Source organism: Neodiprion virginianus, chromosome 3 (genome assembly GCF_021901495.1).
Source record: "Neodiprion virginianus isolate iyNeoVirg1 chromosome 3, iyNeoVirg1.1, whole genome shotgun sequence".
Classification (NCBI taxonomy): Eukaryota; Metazoa; Arthropoda; class Insecta; order Hymenoptera; family Diprionidae; genus Neodiprion; species Neodiprion virginianus.
In genome coordinates, this window is record NC_060879.1 from 28,764,157 (window position 1) to 28,784,192 (window position 20,036).

Genomic DNA, 20,036 nt, shown 5'->3' on the forward strand with positions numbered 1-20,036 from the left:
TAGAAAACTCAAGAATTTTCTTCGAAAAGAAATAAAATTTTATGCGAAATAGCCTGAGATACTCGGTTTTTCTTGAAGTTTTTTTAGAAAAATATTTCCTTACAAGTTGAGTTTTAGTAGCTCAGATTATCGCGGTAGATATTCACGCACGATCGAGAGTCTACGGGTTGTTCGGATCGAAGTTGGGCGCACTTTATTCTCGAGGTATAATCCCGGTGATTTTTCGTAAATTAACCATGCGGCAATAATTACTAGACATTTCAGAGCCAACGACACGCAGGGCAGAGCCTGAACCCGCCAGACAAGACCGCAACGACGTGAAACATAATACAATAGTTGTACCAGCAAACCGGGCCCCATGGAACAGCCAGCGGCTCGGCCGACTCAGACAACTCAGCCATGCGGAGCGGAGAACGGGTGAAGAAGGCGACGCAACGCCCGATTCAGATTACATCTGCGCTCCCTGCAATCGGCCATGGTTAATCTTTACTTATACCAGACAATCTTCCGGGCGGCATTAGGTAGGCTGTTTGCGGTGTGTGTGTAGTCTACAGTTTGCGAGTATTGCTTACATACCTATATAGCATAAGTTCGACGTCGCACAGGCTTCGTCACATTAATTAGGTGAGATAGTTTGGAACAAGCGCGTAGCATTGCTTATGTGTTCGGGCTACATATAAACAATAACAATTACGCATAACTCTTCCTTCTCGTTTCTTTTTTAAATATTCATACTATATTCAGATATCATCGGTGTCGGGATTAACGCGGTGTTTAAATATCGCACAATTTGAAGGTACAGTCCCGCGGGTTATCAATAGTGGCGACATCATTGGTGCACTTTTAATCGGCCAAAAAGAACAACGCACGGTGGCCAACTTTTCGAAATATAAGACTATAGTTAACACCCGACTAAGAACTTGGAACTCAGCGGTTATCAGTGGTCTTCAGCAATCGCTATTAAACATGATCACTATCTCGATTTGTTAGAATTGATTTGTAGCAGGGCGCCTGATTATTTAGTTTTACCGCATTTAGTACTTTTTTAAAAATAGCGCAACGCGACGGTCCGAATGTTACTTGAGAGTGGGTTGAAAAATTTTTATTTCTTAGACGCTAAACTTATGCCTAGTTGATAAGACTAATAGAATTTAGCGTAAAATTATCCGTTTAGATTTAAATTTCAATTATTCGTTGTCGTTACTGTTGGTTTGTAGATATACAGGCGTCTGACCGCCTTGGGCGACTTGAATTAACTGTGGTTGGGCTTGAATAGGTGAGGCTTGAATGATAATGGGCTGATTACTACCGCCCTGAACTTGCATTCGAATCATCTGTAGTTGTTGCGGCGTTAGTTGAATCTGAAATAATGAAAATCAATGAATAATTACCGTGTCCACATTTCGCCTACTTTTCTTTTTATCAAACTCACAGGTATCTGTTGTATTTCACCGCTGGGTGTTACTATTTGTTGTACTATTTGAATCCCTCCACTTTGGGAGGTAGGAGATTGCTGTGCTTGCTGTAATTGTATAACTTGTTGACCACTCGTCGTTTGCTGTGGACTTGGAACTGTCACAGTTTGGGCAGTCACAGTTTGCGCTGAACTAGTGTTCGAATTTTCCTGGAAGTAATTTTGAAATGTGAAGTTTTGTACACCTATCTGCTTATGCTGTAAAATAAAGTTCTTTCTATGTTTTTTAATACATTGGGGCCATTTTACAGTCTACAGTATATTCCTAATTCCAAAAAATATGGTTTCTGAGAGTTTCCAGATTAAAATCTTCTCCTGTAACGTGTTAAACAATTTCAAAGCAAGGACAATAAAGCTTTACCTGTTCAACAGGGCTGCCGATATTAATAGTTTGAATTTGTCCAGTTGACGGTTGAACAATCTGTATTGGCTGGGAAGCTGAGCCATTATTTTGTACACCCTGATTTGCGGTAGCTTGTTGCTGGGCAAGCTGAAAGTAGTAATGAACTTGATCAGAGTTCATTGATGTTCGTACGGAATTATCGTTCTGGGCTTTAGTCTGTTTCAATTCGTCCCTGGGAACAATATCGATGAGGAAGTCGAATTGATCGTATTTAGTAATAGCCATTGCAATATCGTTCCTCTGCAGAGTGCGTCTTTTATTATCTTCTGTGTGAACCCAGGCTCTAAGCGTTAGTTCATGTATGAATATCTCAGCAGCCTTTGAAAACAACATCGGTGCCTCAGCGCTTATCATTTTTACATCGCCATCCAATTTCATTATTTTTTTTATTCTAGCCAACGGTAGGGATTGAGTCTTCAGGTCCATCTGGAAAGGAAATTATAATAGATTTATTTTTTGAATGTAATGTTGTGTCAATTTCTCTATAAATAGATAGAAAAATCCTTACAGTAGTTATTTTTTTAATCTCATCTGTTACTTTAGGCCAAAACTGACCCAACGCCTGCTGTGCTTCCGAGTTGCCTGGTGAGGCAATCTGTAAATCCCCATTCGAATCTCCTTCCACCTCTTCACCCTCCGGGTTCCTGAAACATTCCACATTTGTTACATTAAATTTCAAATTTATGTTGTATCTTCAATTTTTCCACCTACAAAGATTTTGATAGTATTCTGGATCATATGGTCTGAAAGATATAATTCTGGGCCAGTTGGGCGGCCGTAAGAGTGAAAACAAATGTTTGTTTTGAAATCTCAAACTGTGCAGAGAGAACCCTTGCAAAAATTTTAGAATTTTCTATTAGTTTATTCGAATACATAATGAAGGTAACATATGGTTGTTTTTATTGGTAAATCCTTGGCTTTACAGGGTTTAATTACGTAGTGTATTACACGGCTTTATAGCAATTATTTCGATGAAAAAAAAATAGTTATGATATAACCTAACTTAATGAACTACAATGCTAAATGTGTTACTTACGTGTTCACGAAGAAAACGGACATTGTTTGACTGTTCGGCTTTCTCACTTACGAGATTTATTGAATCATTTAGTGCAACGATAAGCTCATCGAGCAACTTTTAAAATTAATAATAAATAAAATTGCATTAGTCCTCACTCGAGGAACCTGTCCTTACCGCAGACAATGCAGATTGTATAGAAAGGCGTCATACCATGCGTCGCACTCACACTAAATGTTACGTCTGCATGAGTTCCCACTTCGTCGCCTAGGTAGCACACAAAAACAATTCCTCTGTTTTCGAAATTGAAAATATGGAAACAATATCTGGTACGAACGAAAGTATTTAAGATAATTCATTATTAGTAGCTTATATTTATAAGTGTATTGTTGAGATTTTATTGCAATGTATATACACGGTAATTGTTTGTTGATTGTATTGATAATTGGCTAAATAATTAAGTATGTACTTTTTTGAAATGAGCTAATTTTTGGAAAATATTGTTCAACACTTCTTTGGCCGTACACGATTCTGCATTAGGTATTCGTATTATTCCTCCAAATTCTCTTATATAGTAGTCCAACTCCATTTCATTTGATTGATTTTTATTAACCAAGTATTTATTGGAAAGTTGAGATAATTTTAGCAAATCAGAACTGAAGGCTTCGTCTAAGTCATACAATTCTAAAGCTGGTGGTGGAAGTTCTTGAAAACTCGGTGGGAAGACCTGTGGATCAAGCATTTTCAATCGATATTCAGAAAACATCAGCAGGATGTATTCTGATATTTGCATCAGTTGAAATAAATTAGTTAGGATTCTCTGACTTCTTTAGATCAGTTATCAACGTAATATTTCAGCCAATGTCTCACCGATGCCTGTGTTGGTGGTAAAGGGGTCTCGAACTGGGGGGTAATTAACGTCAACGGCTGCTTTTTCACCCCTAAAACTTCATATGCCTTGATACATGCAGGAATCATATTCAAATGTATGGAGTAAAAGTGTTGTTTGAACAGCTTGGTGTATTCTCGTGGTATTTCAATGTTGTCTAATTCTTGGGTGCAAACTTTTGGGATGTCCGCTTGCTGAGTTGTATCCGGAACAAAATTGTACTCCCAATACTGTAAAAATCATTTTCATTATGTGTAAGTTTTGACGATGAATAAATTCACATCGCGAGTAAACAGGAGAGTCTCACGTCAATATCATCGGGTTGCGTGTCTTTCACAGTTACTTCGTCAGAACTAAAGAATTCAAACAACATTTCCCTAAATTGGTCATTTCTTTCTTTCTCTATGTAACTGTCCGTCAGCATTCTCGACGAGCCCAAGACAACCAATTTACCGCCGTTCGATTTTGACGAGTAGTAAGCACAAATTGGTCTATTTGTTGGTATAGCAACTGCCCCACTCGATAGAGTCACACTGGATGGTTGTACCACATTCAAAGTTGCCCCGTACGGATACAAGTACTTCAAACCTCTGAATATTCGAATATTTATAATCATTGCAATCAAAGTCAGTATAGCTGTATGATACGGAAAATGGTTCAATTTTAAAACCGAGAGTTATTGTAGTATGACGTCTTTATTACTCACGTGTACTCGTCGCGATTTTTCACGAAAACTGATTTATTTGACAATCCTTCTGATATGACACATTCCTTCGGATGAAATGTTTGACTGTAGTTCATTCTGACCACACTATCTGAAAATTTTTTGAACATTTCAAATTGTATTCGTTCTTGGGTTCTTCTTTAATGGCCCTCCTTTTATCTGGGAGGACAATTTTCGTATGATATCTTAGCGATTACAATTAATGTCACTATACTTTCTTGCGTATGGACATAATATATTAGAATATTTTCTGACTGTGTCTAAATAACGATTTATAATTTATACTCTGAAACGGAGCATAATACGGTCTGTTAGCTGATACTGTTACGGCTAAAAAAAAATATTTTTTTTATCATCTAAAAGTATTGTATAAAATTTCTCTACATTTGCAAATCTTCATATGAAGAAAGGGTAAATGGAATTAATTATACACTCATTATAGAACCAAATAAACAATAAGTTAGTGAAATTACTTCACATGAGACGACCATTATGATTATTTCAAATATGATTGCCTATAAATGTAGTTTTAACTGCTAGATATGTGATTTACAAAACTGTATCAATTCAAATTTGCGCCTCACCATTATTCACCATAATTCCAAATTCCTCCAACAAAAAGTTGATATTCGTATTGAATTTATTTTCCCCACCTTCGCCAAGCATGACCAATACGTTTCCTCCAGAATTTATGAACGTTCTGATAGCGTTCATTTCGAGTTCGGTGAATTTGCTGCGAGGGCCTGGCAATACTAAGACCTTGCCAGTAGTTAGCGATTCTTGCGATAGGACGTCGTTGTTTCTACAAACAATTTTAACACCGTTGAATGCTTTTTTTCCTAGAGCCGATCTGATTTGTTTCCGATTTACTGTATTCAGACAAGATTGAAAATGTGTAGGTACATATAATCAACTATATTGCAGTGTAATGAAATTGTTCTCAACTCACTCTATAAACTTCCATTTCGGTTTCAACTTTCTCTGAAGAACTTTAAATTCCTCGTTCAACCTCCGCTCATTTTTTGAAGCGTCAAATATTATAACGTTAACATTTGAATCGGCAGTGGAATGGGCAGTAGTCATATTATTCGTTCGTGATACTTTTCGCTGCTGAATAAATATGAAATATGTACGAAAGTGTCGGTGTTCCGAACTTCACCTCGGGACAATAATTGTCATTAATCGTTTGGTCAGTCTGAAATACTTGAGCAAACGTTACGGTACTATCGTTGCTACGGGCAACCCTTATGACAACTTATCAAATAATCAAATAACGACGTGCCTTCGTGATTCTTCACGTAGGGTCCGATTGACCATAGGGTGTCGCGTCTATGATCGGTTTCGTCTACGGCAGAAGTGTTCGTACATTATATGAGCTTAAGAAGATGCGTTGCAGACCACGGGTAAAGAATCACGAAGTATCCATGGCAACGCCTTAGATGGCATGAGCGATGCAAGGTTAGGTTCGTTCGATCGGGTGACAACGTGTGGTGTTGTGTAGTGTAAACTGTCCGTCGCGGACTGCGGATGTTGAGTTCTTAATTTGACATAAAATGAGTTCTGCAACTCAAACTGACAATGAGTTGAAAAAACTGTTAAACAATCCAGCTAAAAATGTCACGGATGACGCCTCTATGGCGCCTCCGCTTTCGGTAAGTGTCCAAATATGTTTCCTACAGGTTACCTTTTGACACTTGTTTGTTTATTATCGGTCAATTTTTCTGGTGTAGACGAACGTTCCACGGCCGAGTACGTCTCAAAATGTTAATCCACAGTCAGCAATGAATCCCATGCTACCTGCCTTTAGTAAAAAGGAGGTACTTCAACCGCGTTTGCAGTGAGTATATCGTACCACCTGGTTAGTTCATACATTTTTTCGTATTCGATAATACGATCTTTCAATTTGCAAGTTAGAATTCTGTAATGCACCGAAAATTTGTACTATACTTATTTAGCATTGATTGAAATAGTTAGTTAAACTAGCAGCAGATACAAAACGAACCGAGTTTCATTCACCTGACGTGACTAGGTGTTCATGCACTATCTTCTTCGGTTTGTTGTACACAAACTATGTATACGTGTGTATACTTGTTTTTTATACGTAATATTAATGGTATGTACTTTTAACACGTTGAGCACCATGTCAGCCATCGGTGGCTGACACTAGACTTTCCGCTTAGGCCGCGCCAGCCATCGGTGGCTGACACTAGACTTTCCGTTTAGGCCGCGTCACCCATCGGTGGCTGACAGCGTGTAACTACTGCGATCGGAAACACCGGTCCTTCAATACCAGCTCTTCAATCGAAGCAGCGCGCGTGGCCTGAACGGAATTGTCTTAGAAATACGTGTGGCGCTCAACGTGTTAAACTTTTTTCCAAGTTTTTGACTCCCATAATGAGATTGAATAATCAACATTGCATTCGTTGTTCTTTGTTTACAGAAATATAGTATCAACAGTTAATTTAGGAATGGAATTAAAACTCATGTATATAAATACTAGAACGAGAAATTCGGAATACAACCCTGCACGTTTCACCGGGCTGATCATGCGAATACGAGAACCAAAAACAACAGCTCTTATATTTAGATCTGGTAAATTGGTTTGCACTGGAGCACGGTGTGAAGAAGATTCATATCTAGCAGCCAGAAAGTTTGCCAGAATAATACAGAAATTAGGATTTGCTGTAAGTATTTTGTTTTAAGTATGCGCGAAAATTTTTCCTATGAACCGATCACAGTGCAACTGCTTATTACATCAAATGTTCAATCATACAGAATCTAATGGGCTTGCAGAATTGGAATACTTTTCCTCTTCAGAATGATCTTTTCGTTTGAAGCAGGTTACGTTAAATTTGTAATAATGAGGTTTTATTCACTGAACACTGGAATGTAAGATTTGTTTATTTTTTGTACTGAACAGTGTGCCATCAATATTTTAGGTAAAGTTCATGAACTTCAAAGTTCATAATATTGTTGCAACGTGCGACTTGAAGTTTCCCATCAAGTTGGAAAACTTAAATCACATGCACGGACAGTTTTCTAGTTACGAACCAGAGCTATTCCCTGGTTTGGTTTATCGCATGGTCTTGCCAAGAGTTGTACTCTTGATATTTGTCAATGGGAAGATTGTACTAACTGGTGGGTATGCTTGAATTTCAACATTGCATCATTACTATAGTAGACAAAGCATTTTACTTGCAAGCCCGTTCTTATATAGTTTTGAATTTTTGCTAAAAACGGTTAATTTACGTATTAGCTTTACGCAACAAGTATTACAAGGCATCGATCAGCGAATCATAAACATATTCACGAATAAACTGTTGATAAAAAGTCCTTTACTATACTTTCAGGTGCCAAGAGTCGTGCGGAATTACAAGATGCTTTAACAAATATACATCCAATTTTAAAGAGTTTTAGAAAACAGTAATATGCCAATAGCCAGAGGCTATTGTGGCCAAGTTGTTAATCATAGAATAAATTTTTGTACATTACAATCAATGGAATAAATCTGTGATTATTTATTATAAAATCGCGTGGATTATTGTACTTTTTCTTCAGTAGAACAGGTTGTACGAGAGAAATTAAAGTCGAATACACGGAAGATGACGCAGGTGTGTCAACTGTTTTAAAATATATATTTTCTCAACTTGGGAAATAAAAATACATTAGCTGTAATACTCGATATCAAAATAAAATGCGATTGAGAAACGTAATAAAATATATTCTATTGATAAATCAGTACTCTTCTTCTTTATAATAATCTATTTCCATAAAAGTATATAATTTATGTCAGGAAATTTATTTAGAATAACATAATCCAGCGAGATGAAATGTTGGATTCTGAATATTGTGTGCTTCTTTCGCGTTAGAATTAAATATTTCCGTTCCATCAGCAAAATGATTCTTTCGCGATAAAATTGTGTCCGAATGTTTGCACGCGTTTACCGGATTTATCAATCCTTCTATCGATAGTGTTACACCATCTACCATTCAATGCACATGTATGTGTAATAATAAATCGTTTCAAATATTTTATCTAGTGATGATAATTTTTCCTCAGAACGTTTTACCGCTTACGGCGTTGGATCGAGGATAACGTTTTTATTAATTAATTAATAACCAACGTTAATGCCCTTCTTAGCCGCAATAGGCAGCTTCTCCCCTTGGAAGAAAGGATTTTCATGCTGAAACAAAAATTATGCACAGTCAGGAAAAGTGAGATATGGAGAAAAAGACCGTTCTTCTACAGTTCAAACTGGGATAAAAAATGAAAGAAATCGGTAATTCCATATTTTCATAGCAATACAGAATAGAAATAAGTACTTGGAACTGTTCGACAATTTGGTCGAAATCTGAATTCGAGATGTGCATGTTTGAAAGGCCGTCGTTACTCTCTGATCCACTGGTGCAATCCACCATGTGTTCCTTGTCGCACATACAGTCTTGAGCACTCTGGTAATCACGACTGAATGCAGCGGTATTTTCAAAATTTGTTATGCAATGATCGACACCTGTGTGTGAAACATTACTTCCTTAAACGGGCTGTAACATCTATTTGATTAATAGTATAATTCTTGAAATTTGACCGTCAAGTAAAAAATTTAACTACCATATCGGAAAACACTAAGTAGGAATCTAAATATTATAGAACCATCTAAATATCGATTTTGACTTACTTGTATAGCCAATGGGACAGGGGTTTGGTGGAGTGCAATAGGCGGGCAAATTGGTCTCAGTTTTTTCGTCCTTAATACCCTTCAAACCGGCAGCTTGAATCCTGTGCCTGTCATTACCGTTGTTATTGTTCAGACGTTGGTGACTCCATAATGAGCTATGTTGCAGATATTCCTGATCACGGATGCTGGGGTTCGGGTTTGGGGTGTCAATACCCTCATAATCGAGTGAAATGTCGGCCGGAATTTCTTTCACTTTTTCATACTCGTTTTGCAACCGCGAATCGTAAGGGAAATCCATGTAGTTCTCGGGAACGTCGACAAATTCGTTACCCATACGGTCCACCAATTCTCGAAGAAGGATGTCGGTGAATAAATGTTCTTGCTGTTTTAAAACGGAAATTTTTTATAGAATTAGATCCGCAATGCGGTGTACAGAAAACTTTAAAAGCGTGTTGAAATCACCAAGGAGTTTCGCCACTTATGTTTCATAAGTAAGTACGTAACGCGAAATAATATTAAAGTGAATAAATTTTCATCTACCTTGAGAGGTGGCATGTATTGCATCGATGCACTGCTCAGGACAACTGCCGAAAGCAGTAAAATGACGTGATGCATATTCGAAGTCATGCCTAGCTGGAAGTAAAATCAATTGTAATGATTGATTCCAGTGAATATCATTTTATTCAATTTAAATGTTACTAATTTGGTACTGCAGGCAGTAATTGAGTGAATAAAAGAGTCAAATATCATGAATGATAATGAAGTTGAAGTTATAGTAACGTGACTTTAACGATGCACGTTTAGGAAAAATCGCTACCTCGATCCTTAGGATTGTCTAAAATTCAGTTAGTAAATCGTGACACAGAAAACATTTTCATAATTCGATAAGCCAACTCCTTGAAAGTCGTTCTAACATTGTATAATAAAGAATTTTTCCATCATATTTCCTTATGCAAACGTTAATACTTTAGGGTTCTGAATAATGAGCTTTTCTATTGTGCGTTAGTTCGATTAATGACATTTTTTAATAAACGATTCTTCCAGATTAAACTGCTCCATATTTCTCGGTTGAACATGTGTTCAACGTGTGTTCATTGCTTAGAGCCAACCGATATTGATCTCATGCTCGACTTTCTGCCCGAATCAATAATTGTAATAGGAATACACGGATATTGTCCTTGTAACGGTGTCCTGAGAATTAAAACACACAATCTTTCCGATCAACATCACATATGTTACCCTCTGCCTTCTTTGAACGATATGGTGCCGAACGTATCGTTTGAAGATAATCGATCTACCCGATACTGGGTTCCAATAATAAATCAAATCATATTTATAGGGGTAACGAGAGTCTTTAGCTTAATTTGCAAGTGTAATGAATTTTCAGAAATACTATGTAACGGTGTTGTGGGCAATTTTTATATCTGACTTGTTGCACCAGTTGTTTCTACTGAGAAAAAAAATGTCCCATTTCTGCGTGTATACACTACTAGCGAACAAAATGGAGTGTTAAATTTCGGAGAACATCGATGTCAGCGCGTGCCACTAACCTGACGAATGCTGACAGGATATAGTCCTGAAAATGTTCTTGAAGAGGGTTCCTTGCTCGTCCAGTTCGCTCTCACGCTCACGTCAAGTTCGTCAGATAAAGTTCTATTTTGGATCAGAGTCTGGTGGGTCCGGTGGCGCCAAGCTTCGAGAACTGAAGTATTGATCTGCGTAGATACAAAACAGCGGTCGACGTCAGTGGCTCGTTTGAACGCAACACCTCGGGAGAGACTCGCTGGCTGCGATTCGTCTTCGGCAGCGCTGATTATTAGCTGTGGTTCCATCTAACGATTACATCATTTACCGTTTACCACCTTTACTGAATTAACATGCTTATCCCTCGTATCCTAGACGACGATTACGAGGCTCATGCTCAAAAAACCGACTCTGGAGTATCGAAGGTGTCGAGTGCGCGCGATACTTTTTTAGCACTCAAAAGCACAATGGTTTCGAAATTACGTTCTGTAGAAAGCCGTTGAAAGATAATCAGTTAGGCTTGTAACTACTTGGTCTAACAATGTCGAGATATGCGTAGGCTTATATAATGTATTATACGTACAACGTAATCAGTAATTTAATGATCGTGCCATTAGTAATATCGATTATTCCGGTTTATCGTACCTTCGCGGCTGTTTGCCAAACGTCAAGGGTCGTTTTGACGTATAGTGTCCCACGTAACAAAGGCCATGGCGACCACTTTGCTGGTCTACCAGTTGGATCAGCGAAGTGCACAGGCTGGGGGAGCTTGCACATGAAAGGGTTTCGTGTGCCTATTACGAGCATGATACCGAATACGATTTTACCGTTTTTAGGTAACCGTTGAGAGCTTTGTGATTTTCACGATTTAACGAATCTGCTTTTTGTGGTAAAAATCTGTATACAGGGCTGCTACCGGTCAGTTGTGAAAGTTCGATGGTCGAAATTGCGAAGTAATCGGTACTGTTTCGTAGACTCTGACTAGGTTTTGCGGTTCTGAATATCTAGGCAGTAAGGTGTAACGTTCGATGTTCTCAGGTAAAATGTGCCTCGATTTCTGTAATAATTTCGAGGAAAGCAGATTTTTGATTGTTCTTTCATTATTCTTTTAACTCTCAATAGCGCATTCTCCAAATTATTGTGGGCTTGACATGATATGCAAAGCATACTTTGCGCAGGTAGTTTTTAGTCATAAGATTAAACAAACCTAATATCGCTGGCATCGCCCATCAATGCGTGGGGATTCGAGTCACAGTCACCACGTGAAAAATGATTCCACGAATCGCAGCGAACTGCTTTAAACGCAGTTGGTCGACGAATAGATTAAAAGTAGTAAATGGGAGCACGACCATGTGAACACAACACTGTAAATAAAACGCATTGATGATTCTTAATTTCGTAAAATAATTAGTCAATGTATAGGGGGAATTTGCAAGAAACTTTCAATAATAAGCCTACGCTTACATCACAGCCACAAGATTTACTTGCATAATCGTGTTACGAGTCATTTGTAACAAAACTTCGTCCAAAGTTGATAATTTGTAGAAGGGTGAAAATCAAGCGGCATAATTGTTTACGATATTTTCTTGTTCTTACCGTTGGAACATCCTGATTGTTCCGATCCACCGTTGGGGTAAAAGTCAGCATGTCCAATGTGGCTCTTGATGCCAAGAGTCCCCGCACACGTGTGAATGATGTCTACATACACAGCGTCAGTTTGATGTAATCGTTTGGCAGAACCCTTTGAGATAAACATCGGTAAAGCCGGGTCCAAACCTGGTAGCGTTCGTTAACGAGATTTATAAACTTTTAATTAACTCCCGCAAGAAGAGAAAGCTTTCGTCCAACGGAACGGGTGCGAAAGAGTCTGACCGCACGGCTGGGTCAACCACACAATACCTCAGACTCACTCAGAGATAGAGATCATCTTCGGTGGGTTGGTTAATTGAGCCGGCGCGTTCAAGATGTTGAAAGAAAACATGGGGTTGGCAGACATCTTTTATCAAGGACACGGGAACGGAAATAATTGGAAATTTAATATACCGTCGTGGAGTTTGTAGATAGGTATGGTTTGGATGTGAAGTTTTACTGCTTCGTTCAGTTATCAATACTTCTACTGCCTTCTCTTTAGAGAACGAAGACATCTAGTTACGTAAAAAGAAGAAAGCAATCTTAACTTCACATCCACCAAGTTTGTTGGGTACCATTCTTGACAATTCCATTTTCGCATATCTTTCCGTTCTGTCACCGTGTCTGAAAGCCTAATTAACCCAGATTATGGATTACTTGCGTATATCTATTTCTCAGTTTACTGAGCAGAAAAAAAAACCAAAAATATGTTGGTGTTATTAAGTGCCCTGGCACCTGAGCCAGCTCCGAAAATCTATTGTGTTGTTTGAGAGAATTTTGTATTCCTCGAGCATCTCTTTGAAAAATTTCAGAACTGTAATACGCGAATTGATTGGACGCATTTATCTCCGTATGTAGTGTAAGAATAATTCGATTTTCGTGATATCCCGACAACATGGGATTCGGAAATTTTGACCACACAAGGGGTGTAATCAAGAATTTGTGAATGTTTAAGAATCTAAGGCAGACTATTTTGTGTACCTGTGATTCTTTCGATGACACCTAGCTTGACGTTTTTGCCAGCAAAGCCGGCGACGTGAGCACCGAGGCTGAAACCGATTATGTGAATTGAGGTCAAGGACACTCCGGAGAGGATTAGCTGGTCCAGAAGTCGCCCAACCATGTCTCCAACTTTGCAAACAGCCCTGGCTGCGTGGACGTAACACGTACTGTTTGCCAGGAGTCCCCAGTCCACCACGATTATGTTATACTCGCCTTTTTCCAGGTAGACTGAAATCCGATGATTGATTACTTAGTCTTTACTTATGCAGGTGTAAACTAAAGTCGCCTTATCAAAGTGTTGCAGTTGAATATGTCGTGTCTGCTACTGTGGTAGGTCGTACTTTGGTACCGGAATGTAAAATCTTGCATAATCAAAGTCTAGCACTGACTTTATGGCGTCGTTGAGATGAGAGCTGCAAGATTCTACAATATGTGGGTCACGCTGACTCCTTCACTCCGGCGGCTCCATTTTCCCATAGCAATTACCGCGTATACTCACTCGATAATTGTTAATAACAAAATGATTATGGTGAATTTACAGAATATGCAGTTTGACACGCACAAGCGAAACGGTTGCCACTGTATCCAGATAACTCGTAAAATTGTACAAACATGGAGTTACCATAGATTATCTTTCGTAACTCGTTACATTTCTGCTTTGACTTATCGCAATTTAGGTCAAGGTAAAAAGGACCCATCAAATGCATCGCCGCAGAGAATCTAACGCGGCGGAGCGCTTAAATCTGCACGTTAAATTAGGACCAGGTCAACAGGTTCATTTTCTCATCGAGTTACGGCGTCGGGAACTTCTGTGCCTCGAAGTCAAGCACTTGCGAATTGGTTCGAGAATCGCGATATCACCAACCTAAACACTCCACGAGGTTTCAATTGAATGGTAGAATATATAATAGACTGTACATTTCATGTGTTGCGAGGGGGGGGGATTTGCTAGGTCAAACTGTGAGCATAATCGATGGCTGCTCAAGACTCCAAGGTTATTTCGATGGTCATATAAGTTTATGGTACACGATTCACCGGTGCCCAGTAATGGCGACATCGAGCGAAGCTCAACTTTTGCCAAGTTTTAGGAGAGGATAGCAAAGCTGGCGTTATACAGCGATTTCAGTATGAGCTTGGCACGGGACGTAGGCGCCGGGCGCCGCGACGCTCCGTTTCGACGTCGCGAGTATTGATCCCGAAGTGGAGTCGCTATCTGAATGGAACCCTCATCCTCTGGCTTTTCCACCCCTGGAAAGCGGGGTCTATTTTCTCCTACCTCCCCATGGGCCTCATCCACGCTGCCACGCTCAACGCGAAACTCATTAGGATGTTTGGTAATGCCTGAATTTTACTGATGCAATCAATTAGGCCCGACGTTGTCAAGCGAGGATGGAAATTTTCCGATTATAAGACAACTGCAAGATCTTCAACGACGAACTCACCGTTTTTTATGTCTATCATCTTTGTGTTTGAAATTGTTTCCGAATAGCCGTGGATCAGGATCTTGATGTCTGCATTGACGATGAAATATTCTGACTGAATGATGGCGTCTTTGCTCAGTGAGCGAGGTTTTCCACGTTTTTTTCGCATCACTTTTGAACGAAGAGCTTCCACCTCTTCTGCGGTGTTGAGGTACAGCAACTCCGATTGATCTTTGTTGTTGCGGGTGTATAGTCGGAACAGAATGTTTTGCTCGTTCGGAGTTATATGCTCATCGGTCGTCATGCAGTGCCACATCTTAGCCACGTCATTTATCATTTTCATGACGTCTGAATTGTTGCTAAAAGTTGCTACTTCTGTAAAATGAATGGAAAAAAATGGAGAAAACATGTATTTTATTTTAGGTTTGCTACTAGTGCTGATAATAATGATTCATTTTACGATGAAGAGAAAGTCCCGCTGACCGGTTCTTTTGTAGTTTAGGAATTGTTTTCTGGATAAGATACGAACCGTAACGGATACACAGAAGTGTGAGGAAACCCGGCACGTAAATATTTGTCAGTAAAATCATATTTCAGGTTGAAATTTTCTCACATATTAATACTCATGAACCTCATGAAACTGGTTCACAATTTTTAGATTGACAGGTTTCAAGCGAAAACCGATTACGTCTTGTTCAAAGGGTAGAAATGAACGGCCAACTTCAATTTGGTGAGTACATGAACAACAGAGATTTTTATAAAATAAAAGAAGTGGCGCGATGAACCAATCGAAAAGGGCGCATCGTGGGTTGTAAGCAATTACTATTTCATTTAATGAAATTTGTCTATGCAAAATGTTTCACAGAGTGAAAGTGAAATTGAAACATCACCGCTTAATGGTTAAAAAACGGAAATCAAACTGAAATTCAATACAACTTTATAAGATCGTCAAAATTCAAGATGACAGAGGCGCGGCAATTTATAGGCTTTAGTGACGTGGAAAGATTTTTGGTAATCAAATTTACGTGACAACCTTGGCGTTAAGTTTTTCACCTGTCAGGCTTAATTCATCTTCCTGACAATTATCTACTACTCTATGACGCTTGTGCCAGACAGGCGATACATTGAAACTTTGGGTGCCAGTCCACATGACTGCGAAAAATCATACGGAAATTCCTCGCAACGGTTGTTGCGCAGCCACTTAATGTCAACGTCACGATATTTTAACTCAAGCAGCTTGCAGCTTTTTTCCGTTTATGCTGAAAGCACACATCTGGATTACGCTTCTCACTAACATGATAATTACTCCGATTCACTAGGTTGCAAGCTACAAGCGTATAACTGGCGGCTGCGAGTTCGACATCGATAAATATGGACCCTACATTGAGGCGGTTAGGCACGTGTTAGTCCCAAGCCTTGAGAAACAAGTTCTATTCTTCTTGGAGCGCTTCGTTTATAATGAAGAATTTCAGCAGTCATCCTATCAGTCCTACTTGAGTAGGTACAGAAAATCGATGCTGACTGCTTACGAAAAGTACAATGAAATCGGTACTTCGATCGAGGCTGTGCGGGATATGCTCACCATGGATCACCTAGTGGATTTTTTGTCACATCCTTTGCTCACAAATAGCAGGTTGACAAGAGTTATTGATGATCTTGATGCTATGGAAATTGAGAAAAATTGGCTGAGCTACGTCAATGTTCTCAACTATATCAACGAAAAGGATTACTGGGTCTCCACATCTTCTTCTGAGTAGGTTTTTCGGATCGAGGTGTTCGAACCGGCAATTAATATACCGAGTATCTTTCGCGTAACCTGCATATTTCGTTTGCAAATATTATATATAATATGTGTACACTTATTTCAGCAGCATTTCCAAGCAGCACAGCAGCTTATGTACATCAAGTCGTGGAAACATGCTCAGCGATGGTAACGCAGAAAAAAGTCCTAACGTTTTCGGACACACGAGAGGACAAAAAAGGACCAGGAAACGAACCGTGACCCTCGCTGGCAGGAAACATTACAAATTAGAACGCCTGGCGCAATTGTCAGACAGTGGATCATTCAGAGTGACGGAGAGTTTGTATGACTTGTTGAAGAATAGCTGGGACTTTGGGTGTATTTTGAAGACGAAGCGAAGATTCAGAAGTAACTGTGGTGGCCTGAGAAAATCTATTCTTGCAAAGTATCGAAAGAAGCATCGGGAGACTGGCTGGAAAAATGAGAATCTAACTCTTTTCATCAGGAAGATGAACGGAATGGTGACTCCACTGACCGAGAAGGAAAACCAGCGAAACTCGGAAGTCAAAACTTCTTTATTACTGCCTTGCAAAGTCGATCAGTTACTCCGGAAGTTGGAGAGATTCGACCCATCATTGTACAAAATTCACTGTAGTTGTGTTCGAAGAAAATTTCACACCAAATTGTACAACGTTTGCTCTTGCCTGAATAATTTGCTTAGCAGAATGAATGGAAAGATGATCAACTCGACGTATTTGGTATGTGAAATCCGGAAAGATTACTTGAATTTTAAACTGAAACGGACACCGCCGCTGAAGTGCAACTCGTGCCTCTTTTCTGCAAGGGTTATGACTTGCGATGCTTGGTACAAGTGTAAACTCAGGAAAGGTGGTTCGAGGCAACGGTTAATATCTCAGAGTTTTTGGGCTTCGAAGAAGGCGGATGAACTGTTAACTGGAGGTTTTGTTCACGAGGATTCCTCGAAGGCATGTAAGAGTGAAAATACTGATGTTACCAAAGACGAGGTTAATACATCAATTGAAATCAGCTGTGATAACTGTGGAGATGGTGTGGGTGATCAAAAGAGTGCAGCTGAGGGCTCGGCATGTGACCTCAAGGATATCGGAAATTTGAAGCTCAGAGATTCTTCTTCGATTAGCGAAGTTCTACAGAAACTTGCATTGTCTCCGTTTCGACTTCAGGAAACTGAACAGAGTTACAAGCTCAGGTCCAAAATTCGAGACATTGTTCGCTCGCTCATGATTTGTACATGTGAAAAGCCGGTGACGGGACACAAGGCAACACGGTCTATTTCCATTCAAGCGATCGTCTCATCATCTTCGTTGGAGGCAATAAAACATGAGAGAAAGGTGCTACCGGTGGAGTCAAAGTCTTCGAAGGCATTGAGTGTGTCTAAGATTCTATCTTTTGTTGAAAGAAAAATTTTCCCGTCAAAATCTAAGAAAGATCCTGATCGCATGATACGTCTAAGATGCAAGAGATCGGCACAATTTGTGCAATGTCCAAAACTACACGGAGCAGCGAAATCTAAGAATGCCTCGACGGCAGAAAATTACCTCAAAGCAAAAGAACAAGGCACAAGATGTAGGAGATCAGTACGACCTAACAAATCCGTGAAATCCCAGGAATCTTCGTCGTCTGGAGAGGCTGCTAAGCCGAAGCACAAAAGCAAGTTCAAGACCTCCGCTCCAATGTCAGGAGGGCCATTAAAGTCCAAAGAATTTACAAGCTCACAAAAATATCCGTTACCAAAAGAACTTTTAGCATCTATAGCTTCTGAAATATCTTATGCTCTAGCAAGATCAAATTCACCCGTTGATTTTACGAACGCGGATGAACCCGATGACTTGTACGACATTTCCGTCACTGTGGAGATCGAAGAAAGTTCTCAATTATCGGACAATGACACAGAATCCGTTTCACGAGACACGCATTTACTTCCGTCAATGAAAAGCGTTAAATTGGGTACGTGCCCAAAATATTTAACTCACGATTCTTCAGAGAGCACGCCGTCATCGCCGTTATCGTCATCGTCGTCATCGTCGAGAAACGAAGTTATAGTGCGCGATAATTTCACGACTATGAACAAATCAATGAGGCCTAGTAGCCATCGGGGTACAATTTCCGCCGATTCTTATGACCGCATGAGATGTCTGATCAGACAAAAGGTGTGCAAAAAATTATCGGACACAGATAGCTGCCGACCAAATTCTTCGAAGACGGTTGTTTCTACTGGAAAATATTATTTCAGTATTCCCAGTTCAAAGACGAGGCGAAGTCGTTTGAAGCATAAAATATCTGAATCCCCTTCAACCTCCCACGACAGTCTACGACTTCCGGTCTCCAACCCCTGTCGACATATGCCTGGAAGATCACCATCCAGTTCGTCCCAGGGCCGTGAAAGCTCATCCGGAAAAATCCCAGACAGCTACTGCGTTGAGATTGAAAACGAAGATTGCACACAATCATCAGTAGCTGTAACCTTCGATAATAATTCTACGTACGGATGTGTACAGGACAGATTAGCAAATAGGCACCTCGAGGATATCATTGATGATTACTCAGATGAAGCTGAGGATTCCTCGAGACATCTGGATGACGAGTCCCATATTTGCAGCTACCGATCGACTCGGGTGAGTGATTTTCGGCCTTGTATCGACGAGAAATTAAAGAATGGTATCAGTAGATACTGCAATCTCGGAATTAGCAGCGAAGAGAACAGTGAAAGCTTTGGTCGGACGATGCCGACAGATGACGATACGTCTGCTAATATCGGTACGATTAATGACTCGACAGAGCATTCCGACTATTATCATCCCGGGTTGAAATCCTCAAAGAGCTACGTTGTCGGAAGCGCCATGGTTCAGAACATTCAAAGATTCAATGACTATCAGAGGTTTGAAAAAGTTGGATACACTCGTCGAGCTGCCGGTTGGTCCACATGTACCATTAGATCATCAAGTTTGTGGGACTGTCGAATAGATGATCCACCGAGCAATCATCGTCCAAACGTAAGGGACAACAGATGCGAGTTGCCGCAGCAGAAGACCTTGAGTATATTCGAGAAGTACAAAAAGGGATTCCGAATCATCGATCGAACTCTTCGAGTCAAGTTACTGCAGTACGTTGATTTGTGCAAAAAAGCAAAAAACAGCTTCCAAAAGCAGGTTTGTCTCGATGATATGTGCGAAGCCAACAGAACTTCCATTCTGCCCAGTGACTCGAGGAGGTATAAGTATAGTGGCGTATATTTTGGTGGCTGAGAAAAGCTAATCAGTTGATTGTTCCAACTTTTGAGACTTGAGGTATAGCGAAGTACTGAAAGCTTTCGGTAAATTAAGGTAAACACGTCTACTCATCGTATAAATGCTTGTCCATCTAAATGAAGATCCAGTATTTAAGATAAAGTAGGGTACGATTGTACATTCTGAGGATGATGACACTTTTTTGGTTACTTAACGTCTTCATTGGGATTACGGGTCACAGTTACCTCTTTTCGCCTGAGCAGCAGATTCAA

At 39.7% G+C, this 20,036-nt stretch overlaps 6 protein-coding genes across 11 annotated transcripts; 2 read left to right on the forward strand and 4 right to left on the reverse strand.

Moving 5' to 3' along the window:
• Nucleotides 1-713: 713 nt before the first annotated feature.
• On the reverse strand, nt 714-3,079 carry LOC124299764 (nuclear transcription factor Y subunit gamma-like). Of its 2 annotated transcripts, none has more exons than XM_046753117.1 (5): nt 2,914-3,079; nt 2,386-2,521; nt 1,836-2,303; nt 1,433-1,624; nt 714-1,361 (listed from the first exon to the last, which is right to left on the reverse strand). In XM_046753117.1, the coding sequence occupies exons 1-5, from the start codon at nt 2,934-2,936 to the stop codon at nt 1,188-1,190; spliced, it is 993 nt and encodes a 330-aa protein (XP_046609073.1). In that variant the 5' UTR covers nt 2,937-3,079; the 3' UTR covers nt 714-1,187. The 2 variants fall into 2 exon arrangements, with proteins under 2 accessions (XP_046609073.1, XP_046609072.1); XM_046753116.1 differs by having other exon boundaries at nt 1,433-1,672.
• A 202-nt stretch (nt 3,080-3,281) lies between these two features.
• Nucleotides 3,282-6,302, reverse strand: LOC124299759 (intraflagellar transport protein 52 homolog). 3 transcript variants are annotated; one of them, XM_046753107.1, is made up of 7 exons: nt 6,190-6,302; nt 5,455-5,615; nt 5,090-5,307; nt 4,488-4,596; nt 4,089-4,371; nt 3,763-4,011; nt 3,282-3,619 (listed from the first exon to the last, which is right to left on the reverse strand). In XM_046753107.1, exons 2-7 carry the CDS (start codon nt 5,586-5,588, stop codon nt 3,350-3,352), a joined length of 1,263 nt encoding a protein of 420 aa, XP_046609063.1. In that variant the 5' UTR covers nt 5,589-5,615; nt 6,190-6,302; the 3' UTR covers nt 3,282-3,349. The 3 variants fall into 3 exon arrangements, with proteins under 3 accessions (XP_046609063.1, XP_046609062.1, XP_046609064.1); XM_046753106.1 differs by lacking the exon at nt 6,190-6,302 and having other exon boundaries at nt 5,455-5,703; XM_046753108.1 differs by lacking the exon at nt 6,190-6,302 and having other exon boundaries at nt 5,090-5,374; nt 5,455-5,579.
• On the forward strand, nt 6,018-8,523 carry LOC124299774 (TATA-box-binding protein). Its single transcript, XM_046753131.1, has 5 exons — nt 6,018-6,157; nt 6,236-6,342; nt 6,946-7,189; nt 7,445-7,643; nt 7,856-8,523. The coding sequence occupies exons 1-5, from the start codon at nt 6,059-6,061 to the stop codon at nt 7,930-7,932; spliced, it is 726 nt and encodes a 241-aa protein (XP_046609087.1). The 5' UTR covers nt 6,018-6,058; the 3' UTR covers nt 7,933-8,523.
• Nucleotides 8,122-12,367, reverse strand: LOC124299760 (uncharacterized). 3 transcript variants are annotated; one of them, XM_046753111.1, is made up of 6 exons: nt 12,302-12,367; nt 10,732-11,013; nt 9,722-9,814; nt 9,182-9,563; nt 8,829-9,016; nt 8,122-8,689 (listed from the first exon to the last, which is right to left on the reverse strand). In XM_046753111.1, the coding sequence occupies exons 1-6, from the start codon at nt 12,350-12,352 to the stop codon at nt 8,618-8,620; spliced, it is 1,068 nt and encodes a 355-aa protein (XP_046609067.1). In that variant the 5' UTR covers nt 12,353-12,367; the 3' UTR covers nt 8,122-8,617. The 3 variants fall into 3 exon arrangements, with proteins under 3 accessions (XP_046609067.1, XP_046609066.1, XP_046609068.1); XM_046753110.1 differs by lacking the exon at nt 12,302-12,367 and adding an exon at nt 11,351-11,527; XM_046753112.1 differs by lacking the exons at nt 8,122-8,689; nt 12,302-12,367 and adding an exon at nt 11,351-11,527 and having other exon boundaries at nt 8,918-9,056.
• Nucleotides 12,368-12,465: 98 nt separating this feature from the next.
• On the reverse strand, nt 12,466-15,073 carry LOC124299630 (lipase member H-A-like). Its single transcript, XM_046752896.1, has 2 exons — nt 14,779-15,073; nt 12,466-13,564 (listed from the first exon to the last, which is right to left on the reverse strand). Exons 1-2 carry the CDS (start codon nt 15,071-15,073, stop codon nt 13,293-13,295), a joined length of 567 nt encoding a protein of 188 aa, XP_046608852.1. The 3' UTR covers nt 12,466-13,292.
• LOC124299631 (uncharacterized) lies at nt 14,495-19,782 on the forward strand. The gene is made up of 3 exons (XM_046752897.1): nt 14,495-15,487; nt 16,077-16,510; nt 16,626-19,782. Exons 2-3 carry the CDS (start codon nt 16,272-16,274, stop codon nt 19,780-19,782), a joined length of 3,396 nt encoding a protein of 1,131 aa, XP_046608853.1. The 5' UTR covers nt 14,495-15,487; nt 16,077-16,271.
• The last annotated feature ends 254 nt before the right edge of the window (nt 19,783-20,036 follow it).

Coding starts and splice junctions, on each gene's coding strand:
- LOC124299631 (XM_046752897.1), top strand. CDS start 16,272: ATGCTGACTGCTTACGAAAAGTACAATGAAATCGGTACTTCGATCGAG. Junction 16,511..16,625: donor GTCTCCACATCTTCTTCTGA/GTAGGTTTTTCG, acceptor CACTTATTTCAG/CAGCATTTCCAAGCAGCACA.
- LOC124299630 (XM_046752896.1), bottom strand. CDS start 15,073: ATGTGGCACTGCATGACGACCGATGAGCATATAACTCCGAACGAGCAA. Junction 13,565..14,778: donor GATGATAGACATAAAAAACG/GTGAGTTCGTCG, acceptor ATCGGATTTCAG/TCTACCTGGAAAAAGGCGAG.
- LOC124299760 (XM_046753110.1), bottom strand. CDS start 11,512: ATGCTCGTAATAGGCACACGAAACCCTTTCATGTGCAAGCTCCCCCAG. Junction 11,014..11,350: donor TTTGGCAAACAGCCGCGAAG/GTACGATAAACC, acceptor TGTAATCGTTAG/ATGGAACCACAGCTAATAAT. Junction 8,690..8,828: donor AAATTGTCGAACAGTTCCAA/GTACTTATTTCT, acceptor TTTTTGTTTCAG/CATGAAAATCCTTTCTTCCA.
- LOC124299774 (XM_046753131.1), top strand. CDS start 6,059: ATGAGTTCTGCAACTCAAACTGACAATGAGTTGAAAAAACTGTTAAAC. Junction 6,158..6,235: donor CTATGGCGCCTCCGCTTTCG/GTAAGTGTCCAA, acceptor TTTCTGGTGTAG/ACGAACGTTCCACGGCCGAG. Junction 7,644..7,855: donor TGGGAAGATTGTACTAACTG/GTGGGTATGCTT, acceptor CTATACTTTCAG/GTGCCAAGAGTCGTGCGGAA.
- LOC124299759 (XM_046753107.1), bottom strand. CDS start 5,588: ATGACTACTGCCCATTCCACTGCCGATTCAAATGTTAACGTTATAATA. Junction 5,308..5,454: donor CCGAAATGGAAGTTTATAGA/GTGAGTTGAGAA, acceptor AATTGTTTGTAG/AAACAACGACGTCCTATCGC. Junction 3,620..3,762: donor TACCACCAACACAGGCATCG/GTGAGACATTGG, acceptor CTTGATCCACAG/GTCTTCCCACCGAGTTTTCA.
- LOC124299764 (XM_046753116.1), bottom strand. CDS start 2,936: ATGTCCGTTTTCTTCGTGAACAC. Junction 2,522..2,913: donor TCCGTTTTCTTCGTGAACAC/GTAAGTAACACA, acceptor GGAATGTTTCAG/GAACCCGGAGGGTGAAGAGG. Junction 1,362..1,432: donor GTGAAATACAACAGATACCT/GTGAGTTTGATA, acceptor TCATTATTTCAG/ATTCAACTAACGCCGCAACA.